This window comes from Venturia canescens, chromosome 6 (genome assembly GCF_019457755.1).
Source record: "Venturia canescens isolate UGA chromosome 6, ASM1945775v1, whole genome shotgun sequence".
NCBI classification, from domain to species: Eukaryota; Metazoa; Arthropoda; class Insecta; order Hymenoptera; family Ichneumonidae; genus Venturia; species Venturia canescens.
Window position 1 is genome coordinate 4,925,503 of NC_057426.1, and position 19,735 is coordinate 4,945,237.

The 19,735-nt window shown below is 42.5% G+C and overlaps 1 protein-coding gene and 1 long non-coding RNA gene across 5 annotated transcripts in view; one reads left to right on the forward strand and one right to left on the reverse strand.

Annotated features, from left to right (window-relative positions):
- The window catches only part of Sema2a (Semaphorin 2a), a 268,372-nt gene that overhangs the window by 240,785 nt on the left and 7,852 nt on the right, over positions 1 to 19,735 (reverse strand). For 3 of the 4 annotated variants that reach the window (XM_043422285.1, XM_043422283.1, XM_043422286.1), the window contains exon 2: positions 1,891 to 2,285. In XM_043422285.1, coding sequence (XP_043278220.1) covers positions 1,891 to 1,893 — 3 coding nt within the window. In that variant the 5' untranslated portion in view covers positions 1,894 to 2,285. Of the gene's footprint in view, positions 1 to 1,890; positions 2,286 to 3,889; positions 4,088 to 19,735 lie in introns of those variants that run through there. The other variant, XM_043422284.1, reaches the window with a different exon arrangement.
- LOC122412610 (uncharacterized) lies at positions 6,069 to 10,075 on the forward strand. The gene is made up of 4 exons (XR_006261398.1): positions 6,069 to 6,149; positions 7,205 to 7,506; positions 7,600 to 7,754; positions 9,737 to 10,075. It is a non-coding gene; the product is annotated as an uncharacterized lncRNA (long non-coding RNA).

The window sequence follows — 19,735 nt, forward strand, 5'->3', positions numbered from 1 at the left end:
TCGGCGTCTCCACCCACGTTGTCCCTTCGTCCGCGGGTGACCCTCCGCTGTATACTCGTTGTTTTATTTCGTACGTGCTTTGTTCTGTCTGCTGTGAAAAAAAAAAAAAAAAAACAAAGTGAACAATCACAAACTACGGACCGTAAATTCAAGAGCCCTCGGGTACCAAGGAGACGATGATATTCATCGACACGGTCAGTGAAGAAAATCGCCTGAGTGGCCATCTTTTGTATATGTTGCCTCATAACATTTACGTAAAAGAAAACATAAGGTTTTATGGCCCGGAAAATCCGGCATGAAAAATCAAAATTCGTTCGAGATCCGAAGACGTTCGTGAAAGAAAAAAATCATTTTCGGAAAGATACAAATCCACTCGTCAAACCATGCGATAAATTATCGCGAAACTGCATGTTCCGACAAAATAGGCATAAACGCAAACACACAGAGAGGATTGGAAGCTGAGGCACTCGCTTCCCCCACCCGAAGCATCTTTCAGCCTGTTAAGTTTCTGTGGCTATATATTCTATGGCGAGTTGCACAGAGTTTGGAGCCATCAACTCGCAGCCACAAAGCTCTTCGAGTTGTAGCAACATCCGAGATCTCTTGGTCAGCTTAATTTTCTGAAATAACATGTACGAGATTACTATCATTCCCAACTGAACAGTGAAATCCACTCGAAGCACTTGGAGCTGCTTTCGGTGCTGCGTTGAAAGCACCGCAGTAACGAGTTTCAACAGTTCCTTTTTGTATTGAAGCTAGTACTAAAAACGAATCTTCTACTCGTTAGAAACGAATGGAGATGGAGAAGGAAAAGAAAGGATCGAGAGATCATTGCGATCGTTGGAAGTGTGTTTGCTTGAGCTGTCACATAAAGGAGATTCAAGAAAAAGTGATTTCAGGACCAAGTGTTTAGTCGAGTCGACTCCTTCAATCGCGTCAAAAAATTTATCAATGCGATAAGTTTGCTCAGTTAAGATCAATATTTCGAAATCCTCATTCCATGAATTTAGGATTATCATGAAATTCGAATAATAAAAATAAATGGACGATATTTATAAGCCACTGTCGAAAGGTATTTCCAGTCTCATTGTGCAGTGCTTCATTTCCTATATAAAATTATAACCGAAGAAAAGAAAGGGGGTGGCGGCCGCGGGGTCAGAGGCAATGAGAAAGAGAATTTTTCTCCGAGTGCCTGGATACTCCGCGAATCGAGAAAGTGGAACTGAATTCCTTGCAGGATCGGCGTCCCCCTATAGAAAAGGGGCCACCACCGCACCACCCAAAGAGCATCACGAAAGCGCTCTGCTCCTCTGTACGTGTGTTCTTGAACGGCCTTGTGTATCCATGAGATTTGGCGCGTCAATGTGTGCGAACTCGGGGCATAACACGAAGGGCGGATCGCGTGTGCTCAGCTCGAATACTGATTCTCGACGGACGCATACATTACCCGCCCTCGCGGATAAAAGACATTTGCATTTTGATGGACCGAACCGAGTGCATTTGACGTTTCGTATGCATTTTCCAACTACTGCGTGTACACTGTCGTCATGTGCGCACAGAATCCATCTCTGTCTTTTCTCTTCCTTGCACCTACCTATATTCGTACATAAATATACACATAAATTTATGATGATATGTTTATAGTATGCATGCAGACAGATAGGCGTTTATATCTATTTATGGGTTTCAGCATTTCACGTATCTCGCGACAAGCCTCAGACTTTTTTTCATCCCTGAACTAATCCCCTGATTACTGTCGATGCTCGAGTACAAAAGCAATTATTTCTACAGAGATTCAGTTCGATTGTGAATTCAGTTTCCGATTTTGCTCGACCCAGATTTCTAGATCGATGCGCAGCTGAAATATGTTCGGCCATTTTTCACACTCACCATTTTTTCCTCCTATCTTTGTTTCCCTCCGTCCCGTCTGATGGCTCCTCTTTCTCGGTGACCGAACGCGGTCGCGCGATCTTCAAAATCCTCACGTTGTGCTGACGCTCGTTCCACGTATACAATGAGACCGTATACTTCCGGTTTACCCGAGTGGACCACTCCACTCTACGCGTACAAAGTCCAAGCACTCGCACCGCTCGAAAATATTTCTCCAAACGTGCCTTTACTGCATACCAACTTGACTTCTCTTTCTTTTTGCAGCAGTCAATCCATACGCTGCGCTCGATGGACCACTGATTTTAACGCTTTTCACTGTCCTGTTGGTGTCGAAGTTCACGCAGCAGCAATGTTAGTTACCGAGTACTCTGGGATTTTGGGAGTCGAAATCACTTCTGAAACATAAAAATCGTACGAAAACATTAATTTCTATTGTCTTTTTTTTCGTAAATTTTGAGATAATCTGGAATTAATTAATGATTTTCGTTTCATGGTCGAGGAAACTGAGATAGTTTCGATACTCTGTTTTGGCAGTGTCACTGCCCAACTTGTAACGACGCTCAAACCATTTCAACAATAATTCGAAACCGACCAAAATCTTTGTAGTCTCGCAACCGTTCCAACGTATCAGTGGTCTGCTTTTTTATCCACGATGGAACGATTTTCGGAAGATTTATTCATACGAAAAGGGGCGCGAAAAAACTCAATTTTCTGGTGCAATGAAACTAGCGTCTCGATGGAAATTCCGCGTAAAATTGTAGTTATTCGTAGTTACGAATCGAAGTCATGCATTTCCGAGGGGAAAAAAAATGGAAAAATGTGACAGCGAGCCCGATTTCGATGCAGCAAGTTCTAGTCTGACTTCTGAAACTCAAAATTGGTAATTCGAAGAGAGATTTTTCACACGGATCGCAATTTTTGAAATTTTCCACAAAAATACGGAGTTAATCAAACATTTCTGAAGAGTCGAATGATCTTTTTCTGAAATTTTCAGTTTTTTCACATCCGGGTTCCCGCGAGATATAATTTTCCGTTTTTAATATCGCCTTGTCGATTTCAGTATGAGAGGAAGCGAAGATGACTCGCCGCGGAGCTCATGAGTCCCGGGCAGCTCCCCTCCTTTCTCCGATGGGCTCGAAATTCAATTTCCTTTTGAGACCCGCAGAAGCAAAACTATCATCTTGCGCTCTTCCATCTGTCTCCCCCCAGCGCGTTCGCTTTTTTTTCACTCCTGATCTCCGTTCGAACATGAACGTTTTCCGAGGCGAGAGACTCAAACGTTTCGTTCGATGTGCGCGAGCTCACGGAGTAGAGAGAATCTCGTCTCGGCGTCATCGGAAACCCGGAAAATATAACGTCGAGGAAAACGTGGAGTGTCCCGGACGCTCGGAAAATATTCAGTTGTGTGATATTTTTCGCGATTGGAATCGATACTTCGAGGTATAACCACTCGCTACCTGCTCTCTCCCATCGTGGTTGATCAAACGATGCAACCGGCTATGAAATGGGATGCCAAGAATACACGAGGTGAAATTCAAGCAAGTCAAAATTCACCATTATCTATATATGCATATGCGCTTCGTCACTCGTCACATATTTGGCCTGGAGACAAAATATCCGAGGAACAAATTTGGTGCGAGATGAAACGTCCTGAAACTCGGCACGAATTTTTATGACCTACAAAACTGTCCACCTAACCGGTGTGTGAATAATCAAATAATATTTCAGTGTTCGATACTCCGCACAATGCTAAGTGGAGTTTGTTTTGGTTACACTTGTTTTGCTATACACCAGCTCACTACGAATTCATCATTATTGTTCTCTGCGTGATGAAATAAACATTTCATCGGCATGGCTATGGGAATTAGCACCGTACAACCAATATTCTGACTTCGTATAAACACGTCACCAATACACAGTCGTAGCGAACACAATCTACATTCATAATGAATCAGAAGATAATATTCATTGTCTCGTGAAGCGAGTTTTCGTAGCTCACCTACGCTTACTTAGCACTGAATCCAATTGAACGAGAATCGATCGATTAGGCGTAAATCTCAACGGTAAATTCGGCAACGAATACTTGAACCGAATTATTTCTGTATCTTTTATGACGAAACGACGAAACACTACGCAGCCCGAAATAACCGAACATAACCGCGAATACACTGCAGCTCGACACTCACACGTTCGCGAACAACGAACAAGAACAACTGACTGAGCGGGTCTGAGCGCGTCGTTGTTTGTTTTTACACGCGGCGGCCATATTGGTAAACTATACAAAGGCCCGAACCGGCCGCGGCGTGCGACGCCAACTGTTAAAAAATACAACTACATGGTGAAAATTTACTTACAGTTTTCGATCGTTTAGAATCATTCAGCGATCAATTATAACTGTAATAATAGCTAAAAAATCGTAAAAATTCCAGGAAAACGAACGGAAATATTCTGGTTGTTAAATTTTATCAATGAATTCGAGGAATTAATAAAATAAAAACGGACAGAGCGCATGCGCAAATGGACGATTCTGGAAGAAAACAAACGCGTGTATAGCGACAAGTCGACAAGGTCAATCAAAGGTCAAACTGGTCAAGTCGATTAGAGTGTTTCGTTGTCATTACGTTTATTTTTTTCTTTTCGAATGTTTTCAAGAATCGGCCTTCGACTTCGAATATCGATTGTCGGTTGCTGTTCCGGTTAGAACAATTAACTACGCATTTCATCCAAAACAGTTCTAATGGTTTCACGTGAGTTTTCAAACTTTATTTTTGCTTTTTACGAGGGTTTCCATTCGAAAATCAATCGAACTATGTACTCGATCCTTCGAATCAACAATCTTCGTATTATACGTTTTGACATTCAAACATTCACTCGATGCTGACACGAGTGGAATTCACTTGCTTTTCTTGACGTCGAGAATACAGTCTTGAAACAAAACCAAACGAAAAGGAGGTTCATTTCGTTCTTTTTTCGCTGTATAATTTTCTTCGATACGTAAATGTATGTGTACTATATAAAAAGCAAAACTCGTTTAAGGGCATTACGAAAGGTTAGAAGATACAAGGTAAAAAACGAATGAAAAAGGATGACAGGTAGATAGTTGGAGAAAGTAAGGGTAAGATAAAGTACGGATGGATGATAATACTCTCAGAGGTATGCTTCAACCAAGACACATCACGTGTCGTGAATGATAAGCGTCGAGAGACCCTGTTTAGTTCGTTATTTCATGGCGAAAATCAGGAGAAACGAGAGGGGAAGGAGAGACAAGAGTTAGAGCTCTCTGTATGGTTCGAAGGTGTGTCAGGGAGTATATGAGCCACGAGAATAAAGGGTGGTGATTTCCTGTGATTCAGGATTGATAAAGTAGAACGAAAGTTACGAGAGTGATAGGAAAAGAGGAATGTAGAAATATATAGATAAAAAGAGAGAGAAAATAGTGAAAGAAAGAGGAGGGGCGAGCCCGGCTGTAAGCGTGTTGGAAAAGGTTCAATCGTACCACAGTTCTTTCTATTTTCACCGGCGCGCCGCGTAGCTAAAAACTCCCTTCCCAGAGTCCCCAGACAGAAAGTCATCCGTTACTCGTTCGCCCCTTTCGTCGATCAGACTGCTAGACAAAAGCAGCGAAAATCTGCTTTCATTAAATAAAAATAAAAAAAAGGAGATAGCACGTTCGACTAAAGAAATTGGAGAATAAAAAATGTATCCTACAAAGTAAAGTTTTGTAAAGAAACGCGGACCTGAGCACGATACTTTCTTTTCGACATAATTCGCCTGTTTTCTCTCTCCGCTCTCGAACTTATCGTCCAGCCTCTTCACTTTCACATACTTTTTCAAACAACGAGCGCAAAAGCTGATACTGTTAACCTCCAAAGTGCACACATGCCTCAAAGGGGGTCTCATCGGAGAGAAATCAACTCGGTATTTCTTGATGGCTCAAAGCGCGAAAATGAGGGTGCGGGGGATAAAAAAAATGGCTGTATCGTTACTGAGAATCAGAAAACCTGACTATCGGCGAACGAGTGATACACGATACGAGAGTAAACGCAACGTGCACTCTGGGTTAATGGTGCTCCAACCTTTGCCTCTTGTCAAACACTGAACCTGCTCTGCAGTCATACAAACATGTTTTTTTCCTTTCAGACTGTGAAACACTTTTTGTTTTGTTTTTTTTTTTACAGAAAAGCGCATGTGACAGTCCAAACCGTGCGGTGGCTTCGTGGGAAACACGATTAAGTTGACGATTTTTCTTCGTCTACTCTGTGAGTAAATTCCACATTTTCTACAGCATGAAAGTACATTTAACTTGATTTTTCAAACAAAACGAAAGTACAGATAAGCGAATAATGCGCGGGCAGCGCACGCGGGCGAGTATGTCGTTTAAGAAAAATCGCGTTACGTTGGCAAGTGCCGGAGGGCAGAAATGAGTGCCGTTGACTGAAGTTTGTCCTCGTTGCGTGACGGGGAAGCGCGCGGAAGAGCAGGGACTCGGGTGTGGTTCTGTAGTTATTTAAATAAATACCGACGCTCGAATCGGCGTCGCGCTCGCCTCCCTGTCGTCAGGGGACGAAAAGAAAGGGTTGCCGAGTCTGTTTTTTTCATACCCCAACTTTCCTCCACCACAAAACTTTGCACGATGCGCGAACGTACTTTCATGTATTCCACGTTAGTCCATTCGCATCTTTCCTTTTTTTACGTTTAATAGAAAAACGGGAATGTTCTCCTGCCCCCTCCCCCTCGCTCCCTTTGTTGCTTTGTCGTCCGCTGCGCTTCTCATACGGAAATTCCGAATATACTCCCAACCAAAAGTACGATTTTACTGACTACGGTTCCCCAGCTCGCCACTTCAATGGCTCACATAGAAAAAGAAAGACGTTCGGAATCAGAACTTTTCAATTTTTTTACCATTTTTTCCGAACACAACGCACTCTTTTTAACTGAACGAGTCCTCGTTAGAACGTTCGACACTTGCGTGAGAATTCGTAGAGAATTTCCTCCGTGCAAAAATTAAGGGGGGGAGCTAATGGCTTCAATTGCATTCGTGAAAAAACTTTTACAATTTTTCCCACATCGTTTTCTCCTGAAAAAAAAAACCATTTTCAGGCTTGGCTAAAAAGGTGTTTCGTTGGAACAGGATTGTTAAGGGGGGAAAAGTTTCCTGGGGGTTTGTGTTCGAATGTCGTGGGAAGGAACTTTCTGGCTTCGAAATTTTGAAACTTTTAACTTTCTCGTCGGGTTTGGTGTCACCTTAATTTTCACAGTTATTCCATTCCGAAGCCTTTTTGTGTTCACTCTCAATGGATTTAATAATTTTCAGACTAATCACGTCAGACAAGTTTCGTCAAAACCTCAAAGCTTTTCTCAACGCAGAGTCCAAAATCGACGATAATTTCGCACCAGGCGGGGCTCCTTCATTTAACGTAAGCTCCGGCAGTATAAAAGAAATCTCTGGCTGCAGTTTCCAGGCAAAATCAGCCACGTCATGCGAGAGCTTCGAAGAGAATACAACTCGGTGGTAGACGCTGTGCCAGACAGCCACGTGACGACGCGTTCTTCCTCTTCCCTTTCATTCTCTTCAAGCTCCTCTTTGTCCCACGATGTACATTTTTTCACGGAAAGGTACGTTCACATTCGCACTCGGACAAAAGCCGAGTTTTGTACTCGCTGCGCTCTCACATTCACGTCTACGTACAAAAAGACTTGTAATTACAGACTCAGCTGAATACGTAAATGTCAACACATGCGATTTCCCGGACGAGACGGAAGAAAACTCAACCAATAATCACCTTCGATGTTGTACCGAATGCATGAGCGAAGTTGCCAATCGCCTCGTAACAATGGCCCTCTCACTCGCGGATATGTCTCAAGTAAGTATAGAAATCAATGTAAATAATAATTTTTAATCTAAAATTTAACTTCAAGTATGATTTATTATTATTTTATGCGACAAACGCTCTTTTCAATATAAAAAGAATCTTTGTTACTTGACAACAAAATTGAGTCTCGCTCGGGAAGTTACAGGAACGAGACGTCTTCGGGATCATCGCGCATATTCTTTTTTTCGAAAGTTTATCAAGGGGGGTGGCTACATTCGTCAAAATTATAAGAAATTTATCAAATTTCGTGATAACGTTCTTCAACGTCAAGCGCGACGACACCATTTTTTTCAAAATTTTCTTCTGCTTAGTTATCGAGTAATTACGCATTAAAGCAGATTTCTTGTGCCGGGAATGTATACCTGTATATATGGAAACTTTATGCTTATACACGTGAACTTTAGTGATCAATTACTCGATGACTGTGCAGAAGAAAAATCTTGAAAAATTCGTATTGTCAAATTTGGCAGTAAAGAATATGTTCACCAAATTTTATTAAATTCTTGCCATTTCGAAATGTTTGATGTACTTCTAATGAATTTCAACGTGGTTTAGCATGGCAACATTGTATTGTCGCTATCCAGCCTCCTTAAAGAAGGTACAATCATGGATAATAATGATTCTCGTGATTCGGCTGCATTTTGTGGTTTTCCTTCGACATGTAAAATACGGGCTAAGTCACTGGGTTTATATTTTCTCAACTGCTTTCGTGTAGGAAAATGCGAAATTTTATTGTCGAAAAAACGATGAAAAAATGTTTATAAGCCGCGCGATGAAGTGTAATTGCATCGATTCAACGAACCGCGAGGAGTTGGAGCCTCCGAAAAGTTGCGAGATGAAGGCAAACCTGCCAAAAGTAAAAGAGACTTTGGGAGAACGAGGAAACTACCAAAAAAATTTTTTGTAAAGATTCAATCTTCAGAAATGATTATTATTGGGGATGCTTTTTTGGCAAATATTCGAAAACCGTTTCGAACGGGATGCTTGTGGATACGAGAATTGTAAATTTTTTCACGATATTATTCGTAAGTGTGACTTGCCTCTGGTGAATTCTGAATTGGCACTTTCTACTCTCTATGCATAGAAAAAAGGATGGAGAATAATGAAGGAAGTTGAACTTTGAGTTTATAGAAGGGAAAAAATTCGTGCGTCTACAGAATCGTGGACGCATAAACGTTGAAATGTGAACGTTTATATGCCTCGGTCGTGGTCCGTTGCTCCCCCTCGAACAGAAATAAGAAGTCATGGCGACCTGTATTCCCCTAAATTCATGGAAGAAGAACTGCGTGCTCTGCTCTGCCACGTTCAGGATGACGTACGGATGACCCTTCCGGGTCGAGGGAACATCGCTTCCCCCGGGGAGCATTTTACTCGTTATTCGGAGAGACGAAGATATGACTCGAGCACAATGCGAAGGTGCGAAAAAAACTTGCTTAGAGTTTCCCAAGGCTGACCTTTGGACCGTTTCATCCACGACTAATCCCCAATTATCTTTTCACATCGTATTATCGCACGTGAAAATTTCACACAAACATTTACGGTCGAGCATGGAAAGGGCAACAGCCAAATGCGACATTTTGCCAGAAAACAGTTTCCAAAGCTTCTCAATAATCACGAGAATGACTGAAGCATCGTACCGACACGAGGTTTCATCCTCCCCTGCATCGATGAACGCACACGAACACTCTGTGCATTTGTCTGTGGAAACTTTGCCAAGCCACACAAAAAATGTGACAACGCTGCTAATTAAAAACCCTCGCTCCACACAACTCGCCTTTTGGGCTCGAATAGTCTGAACATACCGCGCTCGTGATAAAAACCAAAGCGTGTGGACAAAAAAGTTTGACGTTTCGAAATATTTTGCTCTGCTGCTGCGTTTGCTCTGTTTTGCGGACTCGACACGTTGAGCCAACTATTTTATTTTCTTACGACGTATTGCGATAATTTTTTATTCTCATCGCGCATTGTTGCAGGTTTAAGGTTGCAATTTCGACACACACCCCGATGCACGTACCAAGGAACATGTGGGCTAACTCTAATCTAAAAGATGCTGATCATTGATTGGAGACCCTTCAACTGTCCTTGTGGATCTCGTGAAATTTTCCATACCATTGCTTCCTCCGATATTTCATTGCTTGCAAAGGGAGTTGCAAAGTTCCTCAAAAATCTCACGTTTTCATGCAACTTCTTTGAAGACGAAGAAGAAGAAGCACAATTACCGAGCCGAGCCACGGGGTAGTCTCTGCGAAGGAAATCTCGTTTTAACGAGACAAACTCGAAGAAACGGTTAAGGCGTGGGTGCATGAATAAAGGTCGTGAGAAGCGAGGCTTTCGCTTCGTATTATGAGGTAAAGTATAATATCCAGTGCCAGTCAAAGAGTGCGTTTGTTAGGAGTTCCTTGGAAGATCGATTTCGAGCGGAGTACGTCCAAAGCGTGGAGCGTGAAGGGCGTAACTTTGACCTTTATACTCGCAGCAATGGAACATTTTATTCGTTAGCAGTCGATGTGTAGCGCGGAGGGATAACGTACGCGTATTCATCGGGTTTGACAAAAATGCTTCCGACTGTAACATAATCGTCTGCCGGGATTTATGGCGGAGTGGAAATGGCGCGTGAAGCATTGTGAAGAGCTCTGTATCATCAGATGCGGTAATGAGTTCTTGAAAACGGGCTATATAAGAAAATATACTTCGATTTCCAACCAGACAGTATTCGTGCAAGAATTTCGTCTTGTATAGAACGCGGAACCGCGTTCTGCAGCTACCTAGAAAACGAGCAGGCAAGCATACTTCACACACTTCAGCAAACGTACATCATTCTCAATGCGAAATTCCGATTGGTTTGACCGAAAGATTAGGTATTTCGCTCTTCGAAATTATCGTATTGGAAGCAATTTCGTAATTGGAGCTTAAACTTCACACTTTTGATGTTTTGCACAGGAAAACGAGCAAATTAAGGGAGATAGAACGAGCAGGCAAGCATACTTCACACACTTCAGCAAACGTACATCATTCTCAATGCGAAATTCCGATTGGTTTGACCGAAAGATTAGGTATTTCGCTCTTCGAAATTATCGTATTGGAAACAATTTCGTAATTGGAGCTTAAACTTCACACTTTTGATGTTTTGCACAGGAAAACGAGCAAATTAAGGGAGATCTGAATAGTCGTGCGTGACGAGAAATGACGTCATGAGCAAGGACAATGTAAAAAAAGCCTTCTTGAAAGGATCAATCAGTGAAAAAACCTGGAATTTTCGAATATTTTTAGTTTTTCGAGACAACTCGATCGATTACCAGACTCAGAATTTTTCAAAGTACCAACCGAGTCCTTGAGAATCCTGAGTAGTGCATGAGAATGCGTTGGAATGGGACTTTGAGAATCAGCGTGTGGATCCAAAGGAATTGAGACGACGAAAATGCCAAGTGCAAGCCGGATTTCAGTTGGGCTATTCTGCAGTGTTCCATCGAAAATAGTTCCGATTTCGTGTGAGGAAAGCCGAAGCTTTGCTCACACAAAGTATCACTTTGTGGCGAGCATAAATTCCAGACCGACCGAGCTCGGTCGTTCGAAACGTTCGAACCAATTCTGTCCAAGAATTTGGTAACAAACGATTGTACTCTCTCTCTCTCTCTCTCTTTCCCCGAAGCCTGAGGCTAGGGAATAATCATGTCACGTAAATATACGTTCAGCAGACTTCACCAAACACAAGATATTCGTTCCAGCAACATTTCCAATCCCCATAGATGTAATCCCAAGATTTGCAAATGGGGATCGAATTAGTGAAGCGAATGGAAGTAAAACTATCACGAAGTTCAGGATTTTAATTCCGTATGAACTCGTAGACCCTGATTTTCTAACTGTTAAATTTACTGTGTCTTAAACCGCACATTTTGCTGCCACAATAACAAAAGTTCATGCTCACACTATACAGAAAAAACGAGTCAAATACTTTACTCGTTACAAATTACGAAAAAGGAAATTCTTATTCCAATTTTGATACGTTCCTACAGGAAATGATTTCTCACGAATCGGTCCCATTTTGGATTCGTTTAATTCTGATGATTTACTTGATTGACAACTTTCGATGGAGTTAACGTACGATGGAACATGTTATCGTGTGATCGTATACAATACGTTTGGAAACTGCGTAAATTGCATTTGGGATGTGGCCGCAAGTCGTTGAGGAAGGAAATCTCATGGACGTATTAATGATAGTAGGAGTGGCTATGAAACGGATGATGGGCTAGACACGTGAATTGCGATGCAGAATCCATCACCGGGGATTAAGCAGCCCGCCTGTCTGCAGAATCTCTGTAATGGGTATCTAAGTTACCTCTCTTGAATACCAACACTGACAGACAAGCCACCAGGACTTGGTTTACTTAACGCAAGACCGTCCCTTAACAACGGTTCAATTAGTAGCAGGCTTAAATGGCTCCAAGTTTCCCAGCTGACTCGTGACTCGAATGAAGGGTATGCTGATGCTTATGCGCTGCTTTCAACACATCCGGAGTGTGGAGTTTTAGCAAATTTCCTAAAACTCAAAATGCCTGCTCCAGGGGTGCACAAATTGTGAGAACTACACGCCTGCGGGGGCTTGGTTTTTCACTCATTTCATTTCATCATCAATCACACCGCTCTGTAGCGAAATAGAGTCAAAGAAAATTGCGTGCAAATGCTTTTGAATTATGATTAACGCATTTCTTTTGCTTCCTGAAGATTTTTGCATTACTCCTTTGAAGAAATTTGTTCCCACCTCACTTTCTACTGACTCCTGCATTATGTCTTCGATCTCTCAATGGTAAAACTTTTCCATTATCATGGCTCGCACTACCCTGCCCATCCGAGCACCATAAAATCTTTCATTCCACTGGATTCTGGACATTTTGGTACGCTAAATTTTATGCTGATAATAAAACGAGCCTATCACATGTTCGCTCGAGTCGAATTCACTTCTTCGATATCTCGCTCCCTCTGACAAAAATGGATTTGATTCTTGGGAAATAGTGAGTGACGAAAAATGAGGATAAATCAAGTCACGAGGCGCAGAGAGCGGAAAAGTACAGATGCATCAATCACATTTCGTATACGGAGAAGGTTGAGGCACAAAAAAGAAATAATAACGTTGGACTTTGGTCTTCGAAACGCGGGGTGCATAAAATTCGGCAAATCCATTATCATGGATCGTTGCAATGACGCAGTTTCATTTGTCTATGTCCAACAAATAAAAAGCGGCCACTGTTGAAATACAGCCTGAGATTTTTGGCTTGGCAAACAAAAATAAAAACGTTTGAATTCATCGACATTTACTGTGTTTAATAAAATTTTTCACAGTGACAACATGGACATCGAATACACGAAATACGAAAATTCACCTTCCAATTGAGCCATTTTCTACGTGAGCAAGTTGCGTCTGCAACGTCCAGCGTGACCAAATAGAAACGGTTGGACAGCTTTTTTCCAGCTCCGTTTAACGCTGAATTTCATCTTTCATGTACATATTTAATGGAGTACTTTTTGCAGAAGGAAGATGGAATTTCCGAATGTTTTAATAATTCACCGGAGTGGGTTACGCATTCGCGAATCCATCTGCAGTCTCGGAAATGATAAATTCGACAACATCAAAAGCTTTTCATTTATGCATCAAAACGTTACAGTCACAATTCCGAGAGCCGACGATTAATTATGCTTTTTGACATTCACGAGCTTTTTGATCGTCCAATCGGAGTTAAAATTACAAAATGCCATTATAGAGACAAGCGATGAACGTGGTGGCACGTCAAACGGTCATGACACACAAAAAATCGTCCACGACTCGTGAGTTCGGAGGTTGAGAGAAACTCGAAAGTCGTTCAGTCCTCAAACGAGCTTTTAAACAATATTTCAGCCAACATCAGAATCGCCAGTGCTTTGTAAGCTCGACTCATAAAGAACATCAACTGGTGCGCTATCAATCAATTATTCTCGCAATTCGAGCTCATAGCTCGGGGACTCCCCCCCGACTTGTATAACGGCATCGCAAGCTGGTAATATTGAACATTCGCGATCGTGCCAATGGGAAAAGCTTTTTCGTCTCGTATGCAATTCCTTTGTGAGTTTTACGTTAATGTACGACGAAAATTTCTGTTCGACGAGACAGCACAGCTCGGATAGGACAAAACTGGCCTTTACCGAATTACCATAGACTTTAAAAATTCATCATCAACATTGCTACATTCAGTCTCTTGATGTAATCCTCAGAATGAAGCTTAATCGACATAGAAACCATTCTTCCACACTGAAATGCGAGAACACAACTCTAAGAAAACTGCCAACTATTTGTTGAAGTGTCAGAACTCGATGTTTTACTCACATTCGAAATGACGATTTAACGGAGACGAGACAAATTCGATTCAAAGTTATTCATAGCTGAACAGGAGAGGCTTACAGAGTTGGAGCAGAAAAAAGTTGATCAAAGCCTCAGCTGGATGAAATAACGCTCCCTCTCTTTGTCAATATTTCTCCAAGCAAGCAGGCGACATAATATTTACCAAAGTCAAACAGATACGACTTGATTTCGGTGAAAATCACTGTCAGAGAGGACGCTGCGCCAGAGGGTGAAAAGAAACGACATCAGTCGGAAAATAGCGCACTGACAATGACAACATCGAGGATAAGACGAACACAACCGCCGTTGACAATCAAATAAGGTGCACACCATGAGATGAAAGGATTTTCAGTCGTGTTCGAATATTGGTACTACGTGTCAGGAGAAAAATACTGGGGATTGGAATGAAAGATACAAAAATCATGATGGAAATTGATTTTTTGGGAATACCTCACAGTCGTTAACACAGTAAGTTCTGAAAATACGATTGGATGACCAAGAGCATAGCACGAGTGAAATGCACATTTTATTGTGAATTTTTCGACATGAAAAATCGACGGATGTTATAAATTTTATTCCAAAACGCTCATTTACCTCGGACACGATGGAAAAAGAGGAAAAAATTTTAGTGAAAGCGTTGACATCGAAGTTACGATGATCTCTATTTCGTATTCTATACTCGTTGTGCAGAAGAAAATGCCTGTTTTTGTAAAGCAGCAAAGAAAAAGGTAGAAAATAGTGAAAATGCAAGACAAATGTGGAAAGAGGGCAGAGAATGCGGAAAAGGAGGAAGAGTATGTAGACAAAAAGGCGGAGATGTGCGAATGTCGGATGTCCGAAGGATACACAGAGGTTGCTTGGATACACGGCTAGAAATATATACGTAGCCGGTCAGGATGCACAGCTTCTAAACTGGGGGGAGGAAAGGGAGTTCTGGCAGGCGGCGCAGGCTTATGGAATTTCTCTTTCCCTTCGTAGGAACTTTTGCGAATGTCGCGCGGGTAACCCTTCGTACAGAACGCTACCGGCTTTTCGTCTACGATAGGAAGGAAAGGTGAATGCCAGTGAGGACGTTGCAAGAAGGAAAGAGAGCACGAGGGTGCGCTGCTTCGAGAGAGCCGGTAACACGACAGTTGGGTCGTGTACGTGACCCCGAGAGTTTGCTCGAACAGCCTCCGTTTCCACGGGGAATTACATCGCGCAGGATAAAAGTGTGGAGACTGCACAAGTGAGCTAAAAAGAGTGAGCGAGAGAGAGGAAGAAAGCGCAGGAACTTGGGACGACGTAAGCGCTACGAAAGCATAGAAGACAGACTAGTACAAAAGGGAGACAATGTTCTGTTGCTAGCTACTCTCAACGCGGTTCTCCGAGTACCACAGAAATAAAACTCTCAGAAAACATACAACCTGCGAAAAGTTTCACCGGAAATTCCCGAGGCTACGTGAGCAAGAGGCGATCCACCAGCGAAATCACTTACAAACCCTTTATTGCTTTCGTCTCTCGTTGCGACACCGAAAAATTGGCATTTTTATGACACAATACTCCGTTAGGATGAAAGACAAAAACGGTTTCAAGCGGCATGGGTGAGAAGGATTATCAAAATTCTTCCGCAGAAAACTTTAGAATTGATTTTGACGAATTTTAAGAATTAGACGACAAAGTATGCCCTGGAATTCCATCCCTCGTCGGTAAAGCACTTGGTCGGCTTGGTAATCAAACACAGAATTGGACTGCCTACCAACGGCTTTGCGGCCTGGTCTCTGTCTCACTAACTCGAGAGCTTATAACTACTAAATTATCGATTACTTCGAAATCCCTTGAATTTAATCCTTCCTACAAGCTGTGTTTGATACTTCAAAGGGATTAGACTGAAATAATGTCAAAATATTGTCGTCAAGCTGCTTTGACGACGTGCAGTTCTGTACCCTTGTACGATTTGCTTAGAGTTTCAGACATTTGAACTTCAACCTTCTAGACGCAGCACGGGCACGAGATTCAAGCAATGCCCAGTAGCTTGACACACGTCCAGAGTCCAAGGCCCAGCGTCAGCCTACAGTTTTGATCGTCTGCCAATAATTGTACAGCTCCATCCGCAAACAACGCACTTCACTGTGTCTCTCAACGCACTACTAAATCGAATTTTATCCCGAAATTCGGGTCCGCTGCACCCTATAAAGTGAAATTCAGCCGCAGGCCGAACGGTAAGCGGCATCTCGACTTGGGCTGATGGTCTACAGTTATTTGCGATCCGTTGCCGAATGCTAGCCCCGAACTAGTTGTATGTTGGATGCTGATACGTAAATTCAGCTTAATCTGGCCAGCATTAAACGTCATTCACACAAGGGTGGCATATAATCATCGAGCGGCTGCTGTTGGCTGCACCTCGAATTACGGTACTCGGCCAGCATCGGTATTCCATTATAGTGGCATGCTGGGGGATTCAACAAGAGTAAATAACATCGGGAGTGCATCGATCCGACGGTTGATCGCCAGGAGCGGGGCAGCCAGTGTTATCTCGAGCTCCCATTGCAATCTGCGTCCATTATTTTCAGAATAAACATTCGCTAATTTCGTGAAAGAAATAATGTCAAGGGTTGAAACATTCGAACGATAAAAAACACCCGCCCCAGCAATGAGGTCCTTCGATACGTAACAGGCTGCATCAGAATAAAAAGGCAAACGCGAGTGATATACGAGCAACCGTCGACACTTGTCCAGAGGCTATAAACAAGCCCCACTCCTCCATGATGCCCGTCCAAAAACGTTCGGGGTGTTCTTACATTGGTGAAATATTTGTTGGATTGGGAATTTGGGCTTGATCTACAGCTGGGGCGATCGAAAATCCATACTCGGATATCTTGATGTATGTACATGTGTACTGATAAGCGAAAGATAAAGCTTAAGGTGAAATATCGTATGAGGAAGAGAGGAAAACGCGAGTGCTGGGAGAGAGTTTGTAGGAAGGAAAGATAAGGCGAACACGATTTGCACGAGGAGCCCCGACGACGCGAGAGTGGCCATCAACAAACCCTCGTTTCTCTCTACTCGTTGACTTGTAGCTTATGGTAATCCCTTCGAGACTTTGCGATTGCTAATGCTTCTCTACTACTCCATGGAGGAAGAAGAACAACAACAACGACGACGAGCGGTGGGCACACTCACATGCAATCCTTTCATGCCACAATATGCATTCTCCGGTGAGCACAGTGAAAAATCTGAATATAATACAAGCATGCAAACTGTACGTGTGGTGCACCTCACAGCGGGGCAGTAACGATGAAATATGAAAAAAAACGTCCTTCTTGTCGGCCAGCAGTAGGTTGAGCGCGAAAAAGCTACTTATCGTCCGGTGCACGCCACTCAAACGCCAACCATAAAAGACTCTGTCTCAGGACGCAACAATACAGTGGTCAGGATACATGCATAATGAAGAGAATGCTCGACGTTTTAACCAAGTACCGTGCCATCTGTGATTACACGCAAAAAGAACGTTAAACTCCGACGATTTTTTAAATTCGGTATTGCTATCGATAGTGACTCCATATCGGGACGATTGATAAATTGCGCGATGACAAATCGCGACGAGAAATATCCCTTCGCAAACGAGCCTTCACTTTTTTTCAATGGCATTCAATCGGGGCAAAAGTAGTGAAATATCAATTTCGGTTTTTATTGAATTATTCATAAAACAGCATTTTCCAATCATAACCGAAAGCCACTCGTACGAATTCGAAGATCCTACTCCATGTTTATTCCTACTTTTTATGGTTGTAGTACGTATTTTCTCATTCGGTTGGATTTCGAGGTCCTCGGTGCTTTGGAAATTCCCATTTTTTCTCTTCAATCGCTACATCCCACGATTCTGCTCGAATAGAAAATTTTGTCGGTCACGAATGCGCGGAAAATCGTAAATTGTACCTGCTCTCGTCAAGTTTATCTATAAATTCGATCGCTACGTGACTCATAAAGTATGTTCTTCCTACCGACTCTATTTTTTCGCTTTTTTTTTCAGATCTCCCAAATCTATTGATAGAGCAAGATACACGGCGAGTTCAGAAGGTGCACGTCTTTAAGCAGCATTAACCGGACGATATATTGACCCTCGTAAAACAGTTGGAGAGAAAGCGAGGAAAGTGTGAGACGTACATTTGTAAACGGGCCGGTCAATCGGAGGGCGCAACACGGCCGAAGTAACGGGAAAACGACGAAGGGTGAATAACCACGGGCCAGGTCTGCACGTTGCTTTCTTCTCGAGCGTATATTCGTAGCAGGGGATACGAGAGAATATATAACGCTCTTGGAGCTCAAATCCTTGCGGGGGTCACCCTCGCAATATTTTACAATATCAATCATAGCAGAGCAATAAACGGATCCTGGGGGGGTTTTGGGTTGCTAAGATACAGAACCGGTTAATGGCACTATTACATCTAAGCCCTGCGGCATGCGGCAAACTTGCCTCGTCGGTCTCGTGGACAGAGCAACTCGAATATCGAATGAAAGATACTGTGGGAGAGACGAAGAGCGCCGAACCGACGAAACCGAGGAGAGGACACCAGTGAAACTAAGGGGAATAGTACGTCGCTGCAACGTGCTACCCAGCTGTGACTTATGACGTATCACAGGGCGGATGAAAACTGTACCCTCAACCCATAACAGCTTCTTGGCAGACCCAGGGATCCTTCGCCAGTTTTCTACTGCACCAAATTCGACATCTTTTTTCTACTCTCTCTTTCCCTGTCTTTTTCTCTCTGGTCCCTCTCTAGATTTGGCTAGTTTATTGCCGCAAATTCAGCGAGAGAACTCTGGCCCCGTTATTCTTGCATCTTACTTTTTCATCATATAAGCTCATCCGACCTTTAGCTTCATCGAGAAATATTATGAATTTATAAACCTGAGGCTTCGTGCAGAGATAAACTCTCCTGGAGTTTTTATTTAAAAAATTTTTGCATCAAACCTTATTCGGTGGTCGTTGGAAAGGAATGGCGAGTGCTCGGAGGATATTTCTTCAAGCTTTTACATCACAGTTTTACCAATTGTATCCTCAAAATCCAAGGTACTTTTCGGCGCCCATAAATCCTAAGCAAAAATCCTTCGGAGCAGCTGCTTTTTTCTTACGTTATAACGTACGAAAAAATTTGCAGAAATTCATGAGAATTCAGATACGTGCGTGAGCCTTTTATACCGGAAAATTGAAAAAAATTGTATCGCTCGGTGTTGCTAGCTTGGAAGAAAAATCTGACAGCACTTTTCGGGGCGAACGGTATTCTTATCGAAGGAAAGTATAAGAAGTTCCGTGGACGTAAATAAAAAACTTATTTTCTGCTTTGTATAACACTCGTTCCGAAACTGGCGTACGCTCTCGTGGAGAGAGAAATTTACGAGAATTTATACGCCTACAAAATCATATCTTCGATAATGTTTTGTCGTTTAAGCTCCTTCTTTTTTATCTCCTGGCTCGTTTCGTTATAATGTTATAACTAAACTGGATTTACGTTTACTGGAGCATGGTCGCAGATAATTTTTGTAGTGCGATTTACGCCGATGGAGTTTTAAATTGAATTTTCCATTTCTTTATTCGACGTATCTATGCACGAGGGAAAAC